The sequence below is a fragment of the Paroedura picta genome, chromosome 7 (assembly GCF_049243985.1).
Source record: "Paroedura picta isolate Pp20150507F chromosome 7, Ppicta_v3.0, whole genome shotgun sequence".
Taxonomy (NCBI): domain Eukaryota; kingdom Metazoa; phylum Chordata; class Lepidosauria; order Squamata; family Gekkonidae; genus Paroedura; species Paroedura picta.
The window spans coordinates 17,902,094-17,917,260 of NC_135375.1; the positions used below are offsets into that span (position 1 = coordinate 17,902,094).

The 15,167-nt window shown below is 47.5% G+C and overlaps 1 protein-coding gene across 14 annotated transcripts in view; it reads left to right on the forward strand.

Moving 5' to 3' along the window:
• The window catches only part of NEDD4L (NEDD4 like E3 ubiquitin protein ligase), a 312,252-nt gene that overhangs the window by 278,630 nt on the left and 18,455 nt on the right, over positions 1 to 15,167 (forward strand). For all 14 annotated transcript variants that reach the window (XM_077346870.1, XM_077346875.1, XM_077346874.1 and 11 more), the window contains 7 exons: positions 1,887 to 2,008; positions 4,152 to 4,222; positions 5,903 to 5,998; positions 11,953 to 12,026; positions 13,236 to 13,296; positions 13,626 to 13,685; positions 14,751 to 14,858. In XM_077346870.1, coding sequence (XP_077202985.1) covers positions 1,887 to 2,008; positions 4,152 to 4,222; positions 5,903 to 5,998; positions 11,953 to 12,026; positions 13,236 to 13,296; positions 13,626 to 13,685; positions 14,751 to 14,858 — 592 coding nt within the window. The remainder of the gene's footprint in view (positions 1 to 1,886; positions 2,009 to 4,151; positions 4,223 to 5,902; positions 5,999 to 11,952; positions 12,027 to 13,235; positions 13,297 to 13,625; positions 13,686 to 14,750; positions 14,859 to 15,167) is intronic.

Below are 15,167 nucleotides of genomic sequence, written 5' to 3' on the forward strand. Positions count from 1 at the left end.
TCTAGCTTTCCTTTGGACCGCACTGACCTTGATAGACCAAGGAACTGATTCTGTGTAAGGCAGTTTCATATGTGTGAGTTGGTGATTGACAGGCGCTTTGTAACTACATTTTTCACCCCACTACTTTGGGGAGGTTTCTCATTTGTCCCAGCCTCTCAATCACTTCTTGTCATTAAAGCCAGGAGTAAATTACATTTCTCCCCATTACAACTGCCCTTTTCAAAGAGAAAAAGACAAAAAAAAAAACACCTGCATAAAGAAGCCTTAATTATAACTAGCTCTCCCCTGGGTGCAGGAGTTATTATTTAAACCAACTTAATTGCCCTTTCTGCCTGGCAATTAACTTAGAGCAAGTTTGTTAAAAGCGTGATTTATTTATTATTGGCCGAGGGTGCCAATGCAGGGCGTCAATACCTATATCACTTTCCATTTCAGCGTTCGGCGAGCTGGAATTTATGCTGGAGACAATGGATTTTTAAAAAATAGCCTGGCCGGTTCAATGCGGCACTGATTTCCTTTCAGAGCTTGTGTGGGCAGTGAATGAAGGCCAAAGCACCAAAAGCTATTAGGAATGAAACCACAGCCATCTGGAATGGCTGCCTAGTACTATACTGCAGATCTGGTTTTGTCACGGATACGTAGCTGCAGGCAGTCTGGCAAGTCGTATGAGGAAAGGTTGAGGGAGCTTGGTGTGTTTAGTCTGGAGAGAAGGCTACTAAGAGGTGATATGATAACCATCTTCAAGAACTTGAAGGGCTGTCATATAGAAGATGGAGCAGAGTTGTTTTCTGTTGCCTCAGTGGGTCGAAATTAATTCAAAAGAACTTTCAGCTAAACATCCAGAAGGCGTTCCTGACAGAGTGGTTCCTCAGTGGAACAGGCTTCCTCAGGAGGTGGTGGGTTCTCCTTTTCTGGAAGTTTTTAACCAAAGGCTAGATAGTGAACTGACAGAAATGCTGATTTTGTGAACTTAGGAAGATGATGAGTGGGTGGGCAGGAAGGGATGTGCCAGTGTTGGTCTCTTGTGGCCCTTCCTTGCATACCCAGGGAATTGCTGATTGCCACTGTGGGATGGTAGGTGAATTTCCTCTCGGCCAGGCTGGATTCTGGAGATGGGGGGGGGAGGATCACTTGGGCATGAAATTGGGGTCACTGTGAGTGGGCAGGAAGTCGTGAATCATTTTTAAAACATTTATGGCCAGTGGTGGTCCCGGAGAGGGTGGCCGTGTCCACAGCTCTGTTTCCCAACCACATTCTGCACAGCTGCACCACGACTGGGGTTTCTCAAAGCTTGAAGAATGTTTCAGGGGTTTCTCAACCATGGATAAAGGCTGCTCCAGACATTGGATTAAAAATCAGCCTTGCCACTTCTCCTAAATTACACTTTCCTGCATCCCTATTTTTCCTTTATGATGCCCCTGTGAGCATTTCTCAATCAGGGATCCTGACCCAAGGGCCTTCTTGCTTTAGGATGCTTTGGGCTGATCCTGCGTTGAGCAGGGGGTTGGACTAGATGGCCTGTGTGGCCCCTTCCAACTCTAGGATTCTATGATTCTAGGATGCTTTGGGCTGATCCTGCGTTGAGCAGGGGGTTGGACTAGATGGCCTGTCTGGCCCCTTCCAACTCTTTGATTCTATGATTCTAGGATGCTTTGGGCTGATCCTGCATTGAGCAGGGGGTTGGACTAGATGGCCTGTGTGGCCCCTTCCAACTCTAGGATTCTATGATTCCTCCTGCTTAGCTCATCTCCATCACAGATGCATTCCTGCCGTATAAACATTCGCTCTGGAGGAAGCTGGAGGGATACGGTCCGATCGTCTGGCAGTAACTCAGATTTACGTGATGCCCATTATTTTGCTTTGTTGCTTTTTTTCCCCCCTTCAAGGGATAACTACACTCTACAGATCAATCCAAACTCAGGCCTTTGTAACGAGGACCATCTGTCTTACTTCACCTTTATTGGCCGAGTTGCAGGCCTGGCCGTGTATCACGGGAAGCTCTTAGACGGTGAGTTGCCTTACGAGCGTGTCACTTTTTCATCGAGCGTCGTAACAGTGTCCAAAAGTTCTAATGCGGCTCCCTCCCCTGTCATGTTCTCTCTTCCTGTTTTACAATTGTGTTGCTCAATGCCCACGTTCCCCCGGCGGGGAATAAAAGAACTGAGATCACTCATTTGGAGTTTGATGACTGGCAATCCGTCTTCTTCCTCTCGGTGCCCCGAGAAGCCGATGTTGCAGCTTCCAAAGTGGCCGCTGTGAAAGCGCCCTCGCTCGAGCACTAAAACCTGCGATTTATTCATGCTGCACAATTGAAAACGGGCTGGGTTCAATGCCTCTCCTTTGCCCGTGTTCAATTCTCTCACTGAATTTTCTCTTTTCTTTAAAGTCTGGGCCATGTGAATGCAATCGTTTTGCTGAAAATTAAGTTGCATCCTCTAGTGCAGGGGTAGTCAAACTGCGGCCCTCCAGATGTCCATGGACTACAATTCCCATGAGCCCCTGCCAGCGTTCGCTGGCAGGGGCTCATGGGAATTGTAGTCCATGGACGTCTGGAGGGCCGCAGTTTGACTACCCCTGCTCTAGTGCATCCCGTTTTCCAGTCTGCCAGGAATTATTAATGCACAGGTACTTTGAAAAAGGTAGTCCCTCACTAACAATCTGAAATTGTTCCGTCATCTATACCCCCTTGTAGGATCGCCAGCCTCTAGGTGGGGCCCGGTGATCCTCTGGAATTAAAACTGATTGAGACACTAGAGATCAATTCCCCTGGAGATGTTAGCTTCTTCGGATGGTGGACTCTGAGGTTTAGCAGCCTCTACTCTTTGATTCCCCAGTCCTCCACTTGCAGCCCGCTGGGTGACCTTGGGGCAGTCACAGTTCTCTCAGACCTCTCTCAGCCTCACCTACCTCACAGGGTATGTGTTGTGGGGAGAGGACAGTTAGGGTGTTGTATGCTGCTTTGAGACTCCTTCGGGTAGTAAAAAGCAGAGAATTAAAAATCCTCTTCTCCATCATATCCCAGCGAAGTCCCTCCTTAGGCCGTGCCCCCAAATCTCTAGGAATTCGCCAGCTCGGAAGTGACAACCCTACCCCCCTCAGTACTTGGGTAGCTCATGGCCACCTGATTCTGCTGAACGTGAGGTCAGTCTTTCGATCAGGGACACCCAGGGTTCAAATCCCTGGTTGACCATTTAACTGAGTTACGTTTTCTGGGCCTGGTCTACCTCATGGTATTATTGCCTGGAGAAACTGGGAAATTTCCAGAAGCCTCTTAAATGCCTGGGCTAAATTATGGAATACCATTGTCCCCAGAAAGGGAAGGAGACTGCTGAACCCCTGAGAATAAAGCCATGTTTGCAGCTAAAGAATTTAAAGAGAATATTTGAGCCCAATCTCCACTCACAAGGAGAATATTTGAGACGAAACCCTACTCCACTTTAGATTTTACAAGCACACAATGCTCTAAGCTGTGTCATGGTGCTGAAATCGGGATCTTTCCTTTTGACACTGGAGAAGAAGGCAGCGCTTAAACTCGGCTAAGGCCAACCTGGGGGAGAGAAGAGGTGGACACCCTAACCGATGAGGCCGAGGCCGTGAAGAGTCTGGGAGGACAGAGCGGTTCCGTTTCCAAAATGATAATACTCTTCAACAGGACGCTTCCTGCGGATTAGTACGAGTGTCTGTGTTTAATAGGCCTTGGCTTCGCTTCAGGGTGTCGGCTCACTCAGCGGGTTGTTAATCCCTCCAAAACGTCCAGCGCCTCGTCCCCATATTGTGGCTTGATTATATTATCCCCGACAACAACAGCAGCTGGCGACGGCCTTTCTTGGGTTTCGCTCAGTAGCCGAACGTGGTTTTGGCTTTGTTTTTTGTCTTGCCTCCTTCCACCGGACACAGTTTTTCCCTCTGCCGTACCAACCTGCTAGGACAGGGGTAGTCAAACTGCGGCCCTCCAGATGTCCATGGACTACAATTCCCATGAGCCCCTGCCAGCGTTCGCTGGCAGGGGCTCATGGGAATTGTAGTCCAGGGACATCTAGAGGGCCGCAGTTTGACTACCCCTGTCCTAGGTGTTTGTGACACCACCCTTTTCCTCTGTCACCCTCGGGGGAAACAAAGCTGATTTTTTTGTTCTTTGTGCTTACCTGCAGGTTTCTTCATTAGGCCTTTTTACAAGATGATGCTGGGTAAACCAATAACCCTGAAAGACATGGAGTCGGTGGTAAGTGAACACTGGGAAAGGCTTGTGTGTGTGTGTTTGTGTGTGTTTTTCAATTACGTGCGTTCCTTCTCTGGGGAAATTACTCAGTGCTGAGTCTTCCAGGAAGTTTCTCCATTTCAAACCCAAGGCTAGCACCCGGAGATTTGAGACAAGCATTAGATTCTTATTCTCCCTCTTTTTAATGTGCTTCGACTCTCCTTGTTGGTTTTTGCCTATTAGTATAGCTCTTCACAAATTCCCAAAGGCAATTAAATTGCATTGAGTGGGGAGGGGACAATTGATACAATATTTGAGATGCTTCTTCATTCTGACTTGTCCAATTGGCTGTGGTTTCCAGCAGTATTATTCCTGATGCATCTCTCTCCTGGGGCAGGGACGAGAGGTAAGCAAGCAAAGTTTTGCTGAGCCAGTTTGGTGTCGTGGTTAGAAGTGCGGGCTTCCAGTCTGGTGAGCCGGGTTCAATTCTACACTCCCCCACGTGAAGCCAGCTGGGTGACCTTGGGCTCGCCAGTTCTAGCAGGACTGTGACTAGCCCAAGGTCACCCCAGCTGGCTGCATGTAGAGGAAGAACAGTGCATCAAACCCAGCTTGCCAGCTTAGAAGCTGACGCTTTTAACCTCTATATCAAACTGGTCCTGTTAGTTAGCATACCGTTCAAACATTGCTCATGTGAATTTTGACTTTTAAAAAATTACGTAATATGATTAACAAAAGTGTGCGCGTTTCTTTTAAAAAGCTATCATTATCCTAGAGCAGGGGTAGTCAAACCGCGGCCCTCCAGATGTCCATGGACCACAATTCCCAGAAGCCCCTGCCAGCAAATGCTGGCAGGGGCTTCTGGGAATTGTAGTCCATGGACATCTGGAGGGCCGCAGTTTGACTACCCCTGTACTAGAAGAGCCTCCTGTAACATCTTCATAGGGGTGAGGTGATCTTATCACAGGTGACTTTGCCCATGGATAAATCTTGATCAAAAAAAAAATCACCCCTTCTATGCCAGCTGAGCTTCAGTCTACCGTGCTGTGATAGTCATTAAAAAGAAAACAATCCCCCCACCCTCCCCGATGAGTAACCAAGCATTCATCTTTGCCTGTCTACAAGACACATTGAAGAGATTGCATGCCAAGAACCACCGAGCCAAGTGAAATTAAGTGGCACATGCCTCCATTGATATGCTGACGGCGCTCAGCTAAGCAGCTTTAATTAAGCATCTATATGTGGCTTCCACCGTCTGGAATTGTGCCCTGGTGTGGGACTCAAACGGATGAGGAGGGAGCATGCCAAAGTGGAATCCAGACAAAACAAAGGGGATTCAGCTGGAGAAGGCTGATAGTCTGGAAGGGGCTGGGGTGAGTTTGGATGAAGTGAGATTGATTCCCACACCTCCCCACAAGAACAGCTGGGTGACCTTGAGCTAGTCACAGTTCTCTCAGAGCTCTCTCAGCCCCACCTACCTCACAGGAAAGGGGAAGGGTTGGCAATTGTAAGCCGCTTTGAGGCTCCCTTGGGCAGCGAAAAGTGGGGTATAAAAACTAAGTCTTCTTAGCTTTTACCTGTGATTGGCTATGATCTCCATCAAACTCTGGATCATAATGCTGGGTATAATTTTTAAACAAATATGTTGTTAATATGTTGCTTTGTTATTTAAATTATTAACTGGAAGCAATGCTTTTCCTGCAGGACAGTGAATATTACAACTCCTTGAAATGGATCTTGGAAAACGACCCTACGGAGCTGGATCTCATGTTTTGCATAGATGAAGAAAACTTTGGACAGGTAAGTAGGAAGGATGCCAAAATGCACAGGTCCAAGGCCTCCATGATCTCTACCAGGACACATTTTAAGCTCTTTTGATCTATTCCAGTTCTATATCCTCCTGTGTACCAAGCCTTAGGATCGATTTCTGAGATGTTGTTTGAGTTAATGGTATTTTAGCTGTACGTGTGATTATATATCCTGTATGCCAGTGGTCCCCAACCCCCGGTCCGGGGACCAGGACCGGTCTGTGGATCAGTCAATATCGGGCCGTGGCTCCTCCTTGTCCTCCTCCCCGGCTGCTACCTCGGGGGCTGCCCTGCCACTCTGCCGCCGGCTCGCCTTTGGTGCTCTCCGGTGGCCGCCATGGCTGGGGCTCCCCCTCAGCGTGGCACTGCGCAGCTGCTGCTGGCAGCGCCCCCCCCCCCAGCAGGTGGCGGGAAGTCAAGGGCACCGTTGGGAAAGCAAGTGGAGCAGGGGCTCAGGTGGCGGCGATGTCCCTCGGCAAAAGACTACCCCCCCCCCCCGGGCCTCAGTAAAATTGTCAAGCGTTGACCGGTCCCCAGTGATAAAAAGGTTGGGGACCACTGCTGTATGCAATATCAAAGAGTTTTCCTGCAATACCCCAGATCAGAATCTCAGAAACTATTTGGGCTTTTATCCCTGGTTTACTTGGTTGGAGGACCACCAAGGGCATCTAGGGTCATTATGCAGAGGCAGGCAACGGCAAACCACATCTGCTTGTCGAAAACTCCCCCTGGGGCCTCCATAAGTTGGCCATGACTCAATGGCTACCAATTTCTACCACCAATTCTACTTGGATGGAAGACCAAGGTTTGGGGAATACCTTCTAGAGCCACAGTTCTCAACCTGGGAGTCAGGACCCCTTTGGGGGTCAAATGACCCTTTCACACTCAGAGGCAGAGTATGGCCAACCACATTCATTGCTTGCCTTGAAAAGCCTACAGGGCCATCATAAATCAGCTTTGACTTGACAGTACCTTCCACCGCCATGCTAGTTTTAAGTTTGTATCTAATTTGAGTTTCCCCATAATGGTTCAAGGTACGTGGATTGTGTGGAGCGTGGATTAGTCTTCCTATAATTTTTTTTTTTAACTCTGGTGGAAATTTTATACATTTAGAATCAGGACAGGAGTGCAATTTATGCCTCTGCAATTTATGCCTCTTTTAGGGGGGTTGCAAGGTTGCAAATGTGCCACTAGACCCCAGATAAACACATTACTGCAGCAGAGTGCACCATATACCAAATTAAGCTGTAAAACTGATGACTAAAAGCACTGCTGATCGCTAGCTTGGGGCCAGACCCGGTGGTTACATGACAGGCGATCTCCAAAGTCTTGCCACCAACGGTGGGGGAGAGACAGTAACACAGAAGCATGAAGATGGTTTACAAATGCCATCTGTTCCGCTGCTTCCTCATTACTTGCTAGTTTCCCCGTACCTCCTGCCTGTTTCCTTTGGCCCCAAATTCCCCCAGGGCTCTGGGAGGATGGGAAGACTCCAGAATTCGTCCTCAGTTCCCCTGCACAGCAGACTTTTTTCTTCTGCTTTGAAGAATGGTATTTCAGGAGGCCCGTTTGCTTCCCGTCAAAGCTGCTATGGGTTTTCGGGACATGTCTCTACACTTTCTGTGTGAGCACACAGCTTCGCTGGGTTAACCCTCACTGAATTCTTTCATGCTAGATCTTTATTCCATCCCCTTCCTGAGTCTGTAGCTTCTGCTTTCGTCTTCTCTGACCCTTTTGCTCTTAAGAGCCCCTTGTATTCCTGCAGTCACATTTAAAAAATGGGCCAGGAGTAAGCAGCGAATGGCATTTGTCGCCGTTTTATTCTGCCATGTGGAGCTCTTCCTCCTCCAAACAGAATGTGTCCTGGTAGAAAGTGTTCGTAGAGGCAGTACGCCATACTCGACTCCTGTTTTTCTGGCTTTCTGCATTTGGATCTTTTTTTTTAGAAACCGCTCCGTATGTTACTAACTCCTTAATATGTTTAGCATTCGTTTGTTCTCGGATATTAGGACTGCATGTTGGGAATCGAGGATAGTAAATCTTCCACCTCCCTTCCGACCCAGAATCCTTGTCCGGGTTTTGAGTGTCTGCTGTATGTTTGCAATCTGTCTTGCTTTCAGTGGCGTGGGCTTGATGGTTAGTCCCGAGCAGCCTTTTTCAACCTTTTGACCAGGGGTAGTCAAACTGCGGCCTTCCAGATGCCCATGGACTACAATTCCCATGAGCCCCAGCCAGCATTTAGTTGGTACAAAGTGGAGTCCAGAAGCCCTTTACCCTGGCTGTGCTCACTCTTCCTAATGGATTGCCTGCCCTTGTTAGAAATTGAGGAGGATTTTTCCTCCAAGTCAGATAAGAGCCAAAAGACTCATTTGGTGGCTAAGAGGGATCTCGGAGTGCCAGCATCTTGGTTGTAAAGCAGAAGGGACAGTTTTCAGTGGGTAGATGGGAAAGGGTTGCAGTCCTTCTGCCCCGAATACCTGTCCCATCCAGGAGCAGTGCATCTCAGCAGCTTCTCTCTAGCCACGGTTCCCAGATATATTCTTCCTGTGAAAATAAATTGCATACAGGGGAAGCAGGTGCAGTTGAGTGCTGGTGCTAGAAACAGGAAGAAGAAAAGCAGGGTTTCGTACCCTGGTTTTCACCACCTGGAGGGGTCTTAGAGCGGCTTACAATCTCCTTCCCTTCCTCCCCCTGCAGCAGACATCCTGTGAGGTAGGTGGGGGCTGAGAAAGCTCTGAAAGAACCGTGACTGGTCCAAGGTCAGCCGGCCAGCTGCATGCGGAGGAGGAGTAGGGAATCAAACCCGGCTCTCCAGCTTAGAGGCCGCCACTCTTGACCACTGTACCAAGCTGGCTGGGTGGGCGTCCAACTTGGAGCTTTCAAACCCCACATTTGTCCCTTCAGATGAAAACCCCTGACCTGCCTACCCCCTGACCTGCATGGTCTTTTCACATTGATTTGAGTTTTCTTGGATGCTTTAGGATGCTTTGGGCTGATCCTGCATTGAGCATGGGGTTGGACTAGATGGCCTGTGTGGCCCCTTCCAACTCCATGATTCTATGAATGTCCCTGGACTACAATTCCCATGAGCCCCTGCGTGCTGCCATGGGCTCATGGGAATTGTATTCCAGGAGCACCCAGGCAGCCGCTGTTTGGCCGCTGCTGCTTTTGAAAATTAACACTCCCTTTGTCTGAAAAGGGAGTTTGGACTCTAGAGAGCTCACGTCCTGAAAATCTTGTGGGTCACTGAGCAGCTACTGGATTGAAACCAAGCTGTTCAACTGTGATCCAGCACGACTGCTTCTGAACCCATCGCCTTCTCGTTCACGTCCCCATCCTTCGTATAACGGAGGAATGATTCCTGGCCCACACCCAGTAGAAAAACTCATCTTACGTAGGCGTTTTGATGCAGAGAGCACTTTGGAATTCTTACACCCATCCAATTGAAAGGTCCACATTGATTTTGCACAAATATTTACATGAGCAGAAGCCAGTTCTGTTAATGGATCTTGGCTATAGCATCCGTCATGGCTTATTTATGTCGATGTTTTCCCTGAGAATCATCATTCCAAACCATAAAATATAAAGAAGAGGGGGTTTTTTTTGGTTGTTCTTGCTGGAGACACCCTTAGGGACTATTTTACACATTACAGAGGCAAAGCCACACAGATAGCCTCAGCGGGAAGCTTTAGCTCATCTCAGCCACCTATCAACAAACCCTGTCGGGAATATGTATTCTATAGGGCGGCCACCTAGAGCCTCTTGTGGCGCAGAGTGGTAAGGCAGCCGTCTGAAAGCTTTGCCCATGAGGCTGGGAGTTCGATCCCAGCAGCCGGCTCAAGGTTGACTCAGCCTTCCATCCTTCCGAGGTCGGTAAAATGAGGACCCAGCTTGCTGGGGGGTAAACGGTCATGACTGTGGAAGGCACTGGCAAACCACCCCGTATTGAGTCTGCCATGAAAACGCTAGAGGGCGTCACCCCAAGGGTCACACATGACTCAGTGCTTGCACAGGGGATACCTTTACCTTTACCTTTAGGGCGGCCACCTCTAGGTGGGGAAATACCTGGAGGTCTGATTGTGCAGACCGAGGAGGGCGGAGTTTAGAGAGGGGAGAGTGGGCCACCAAACCATAGAGACCACCCTCCAGAGCAGTCATGTGCTCCTGGGGAATTCATCTTCATCATCTGGAGGTGTAATAGCAGGCTAGATCCAGGTGCCACCTGGAGGCTGGCAACCCTAGTGTTCAAAAGCGCATTCCCACCCTGCCACCTGGTTTTCCGTGCCTTCATACTTCATGGTTTTTAGGAGACATAGCTAACAAGCACAAGTGATCTTGGGTCTTCAGCATGGTCCCGGCAGGCAACCTGCCTTTTTAATTGGTTGGCTTGAGTCTGTCCAATGCCACATTAGTAATGCTTAATAATAATAATAAGAAGAAGAACAAGAAGAGTTGGTTCTTATATGCCACTTTTCTCTACCCGAAGGAGTCTCAAAGCGCCTTCCCTTTCCTCTCCCCACAACATACACCCTGTGAGGTGGGTGAGGCTGACAGAGCCCTGATATTACTGAAGAAGAAGAAGAGTTGGTTCTTATATGCCGCTTTTCTCTCCCTGAAGGAGGCTCAAAGTGGCTTACAGTCACCTTCCCATTCCTCTCCCCACAACAGACACCCTGTGAGGGAGGTGAGGATGAGAGAGCCCTGATATCACTGCTTGGTCAGAACAGCTTTATCAGTGCCGTGGTGAGCCCAAGGTCACCCAGCTGGTTGCATGCGGGAGAGCGCAAAATCGAACCTGGCATGCCAGATTAGAAGTCCGCACTCCTAACCACTACACCAAACTGGCTCTCAACACATTCTTCCTGTGCATAAGTCAACAAATGTCTGGCTCGTGCCTGGCAGTCCATGTGTCTGAAAGGCCAGCTTGGAGACTTCTTTCTGGGCACACTCAAGGTATCTCACGAGAGCCGGTGAAATTGGTAGCACTGAGGCTTTTCACCGTTGGGCCCTTGCAGAGCAGAGGAGTCGCCAAATATCGCACAAGAGGTAATTTAAAAGCAGCCTGTGATGTCCCTTCTGAACACGGTTAAATCCGTTATCGCCGAGCAGCCGCCTCACAAATCCTCACTATGCCTTTAACTTGCTAATGAGTCGTGATGTCTGATTCTAATTTGTCAATTACTTGGCAGCTGCTTGCCCTTCTGAAGGTCACCTTTGAGCATGAAATATTTTGAAGTTCCCCCATAGACGTTTTGATGCAGTTACATAAGAGACATCGAAATGGGCAAGAACTTGCTCGTTAGGAAAATAAGATTGCGAGCATCTTGGCTGCTGCAGCCAGAGATTTTCGGAGTACTCAAATGAAACCTGCTCCCCTCTTCCCGCCCCCCCCCCTCAGAATTCCACCAATAAGAACTGGACCTGTTTGTACTGTTACATTGTTGTGTTTTTATAGTGCTATTGTTATATTGTACTGTTACACTGTTATCTGGTTACAACTATTAGTTATTATTATAAGGTTATTCACATGTTTTTATAGACCGTTTTATGTATTGTTCCTTGTTATTATGTAAACCACCCTGAGCCTCTGGTGAGGGCGGTATATAAGTATGATGGATGGATGGATGGATGGATGGATGGATGGATGGATGGATGGATGGATGGATGGATGGATGGATGGATGGATGGAGATAGGTAGGTAGGTAGGTAGGTAGGTAGGTAGGTAGGTAGGTAGGTAGGTAGGTAGGTAGGTAGGTAGGTAGGTAGATAGATAGATAGATAGATAGATAGATAGATAGATAGATAGATAGATAGATAGATAGATAGATAGATAGATAGATAGATAGATAGATAGATAGATAGATAGATAGATAGATAGATAGATAGATAGATAGATGATAAAACACGTAACTTTTTTGTTGTTTTTGCTTTCTTTTGTCTTTCCAGACATATCAAGTTGACTTGAAGCCAAACGGATCAGAAATCATGGTCACGAATGAAAACAAAAGGGAATATATTGAGTATGTTTATCTGTCTTACTTCCTTTGTTCATTTTAAGGCATCCTCTGTTGTGCCAATTTGGGCGCTAACGTAGATTCAGCAGAATTGCACCAAAAAGCCATTCCTGGTTTCAGTTCTTTGCAAACGACTGAAAGCCATTTTAGAATCCTCAGTTCCAAAAGTACACTTCCCATAAAAGGAAAGAAGAATAAAGTAAAAGATAAATAGCACGATCAATTTTTTAACAAGTGCAGAAGAAGAGCTGGGTTTTTGTTCCCTGCTTTTTACTGCCCAAAGGAGTCTCACAGCACCTTGCAGTTGCCTTCCTTTCCTCTTCCCACAACAGACACCCTGTGAGGTAGGTGGGGCTTGGAGAGCTCTCAAAGAACTGTGACTGGCCCAAAGTTACCCAAATGGCTGCATGTGGAGGAGTGGGGGAATCAAACACAATTCTCCAGATTAGAGGCTGCCACTTTTAACCACTACACCAAGCTGGTGCAGAAGAGGAGACTGGCGTTTCAGCACAGAGACCGCAAGAGGGCAAAGCAGAAATCTGACAGATTTCACCCCAGTTGAAATCTACATACATCGTCTGTCCTCAAGGCTGTGGCAGAATTTGTCGAGAGAAACTTGCAACTAGCATTTGCTGGCAGGGGCTCATGGGAATTGTAGTCCATGGACATCTGGAGGGCCGCAGTTCGACTACCCCTGTCGTAAAGCAAGAGTTTAATTTTTCTTGAAGCCGCCACGGTAGAACTGACTACGGCCTCCCTAGGAACAGCAAGATTAATTTCACTTCATTGTCGCGTAGCAGCCTAGCGTGGAAAGGTCATCTCTGGAGCATTTAAAATATATGTGCAAAAGTGACTTGAATGTCATACTGTAAACTGGGGAAGGGTTTCCTTTTCGAGTTACAGTTTTGTGCCCATTGGTACTTTCCCCTCACTGTCACATTAGTCTCCCACAGGGAAACCGAGGAATTAAATTACAAAGCCGTGCATATTGGCACATTCAGTGGCCCTCAGAACTGCTGGGTAGAAATGGGAGGGATCGATTTTTTTTCCCCTTGTTTGAACGGTTTGCTTGATTTTATGAGAATTCAATGAAGGATCTCAGAAGCTGCAAAAAAGAAGCTGGGAATGCCAGGGGGGTGGGGTGGGGGGTTGAGATCAACAATCTCTCTTTGATGTCTCCTAACCAAATTCTTTTGTCCCCCTTCTTTACTACAGCTTAGTTATCCAGTGGAGGTTTGTTAATAGGGTCCAAAAGCAGATGAATGCGTTTCTAGAGGTAAGCAACTCCACCAGTTCTTGGCTACATTCGCGGCGTTTATTGGGGGCACAGCTAGATTTTGCCATTTTTTGTTGCTGATCATGTTGGTTAAGGCCGGGCAGATGACCAGGGTGGTCAGCTGTGGCAGTAAATAGTTAAGAATTTTGCTGGCATTCTTCTAAGGTTTGCGAAACAGTGGTAGAGTACAGTTTCCATTACGGAACATCTCCTGTTTGGTTGCCCCTACCCTTCAAGCTAGAACGGGGGCTTTTTAATTTATTGTTGATAAATTAAAACTCACTGGGAATGTGTGTCATTTTATATGTCTTTGCTTTCCCTCTTTCCAGGGTTTCACAGAACTTCTGCCAACTGACTTAATTAAAATTTTTGACGAAAATGAGCTGGAGGTGAGTTGCCTTTTAGTTATCTTTTGCGGGGAGGGAGAATTCTGTTGGCTGAAATGGCTTTGCATTCATACATAGAAACTGAATTTTCGGACCAGCCGAACACTTACCGAATTCTTGTGTTTCGTCAAATTGGCCAACATGGGGAGGGGTGGGGGGTAAGAACTCAGCTATGCCACATTTGGTAGAGTCAAGATAGGGTTGAGAGGGATTAATATGCATATAGGCATGAGGGATACATGAGGGATAAGAGCAGCTTTTTCTCAACTTTATTACTGTTGAGAAACCCCTAAAACATTATTCAGGCTTCAAGAAACCCCAGAAGTGACATGATAGTGCAAAATATGGTTGGGAAGCATCCCGGGGTCCATGCTTACTCAGGGCCACTCCCCTTCCCACCCTCTCCCGGCCCATCATTGGCCATTTGGGGGGGGGGGGGGGGCTGACCAACATGACCATATATATAGTCATATCATCCAATAAATGTTTTAAAAATTTTGAAAAATATATACAAAAATAATTAACTCCCACCCATTCAGGAAACCCTTCCAGAGTTTCATGAAACCCTGGAATCATATAATAGAATCATAGAGTTTGAAGGTACCTCCAGGGTCATCTAGTCCAACCCCCTGAAGAATGCAGGAAAGTCACAACTACCTACCCACGCACATTGACTCCAATTCTATCCCCAGATGATGCCCCCTCGCCCTCCCCCCCCAAAGAAAAACAGAATCCCTGGCCAGCCTGGCTTGGAGGAAATTCACCTTCCGACCCCAAAGTTCACCTTCCGACCCCAGCATTAACCTGGGCATGCAAGGAAGGGCCACAGAAGCCAAGTGCCAACACAATCCCTTCTGCCCACCCTGGTTGACAAAGCCTGGCTTAGAATGTATCTAACTAGAAGAACTTCCTTCAGATACTTTTAGCCATCAAGAAGGAAGGTCCTTAATCCCCTTGTGTGTATCCTTTTTTTTAAAAAAAGCCTGTTTAAAGTTGAAGAGGAACATGAGAAGGTCAGATGGTGAAAAGACCCTTCATAGTTCTTTAAAAAATGGCATTTCTTCACAGTTACTTATGTGTGGCCTTGGCGACGTTGACGTCAATGACTGGAGACAACACACAATCTACAAGAATGGATACTGTCCGAACCATCCCGTCATCCAGTGGTTCTGGAAGGTAACTCTGTCAGTCTCTGCGTCCCCATCACTGCCTTGCTACCATTCTAACCCAGACTCTCGATCACAAGAGCTTTGGAAAGCTCATACCCTAAATCTTTTTGGTCTCCAAGGTGATGTTGGACTCAAATCTAGCTATACTAACCCAAGCCTTGATCTGTGGCAGTTCTTAGAAAGGTGTCTGTTGCCTGATGCCCCAAATGTAATACCAAAGGCTTGATCCAGCTTTCAGGAGGCACTTCTGTTCATGGAAGGGGGGACAGTTCTCCCCTTCCACTGTAGACACACATACTCTGTGCCAGCCTTTTTC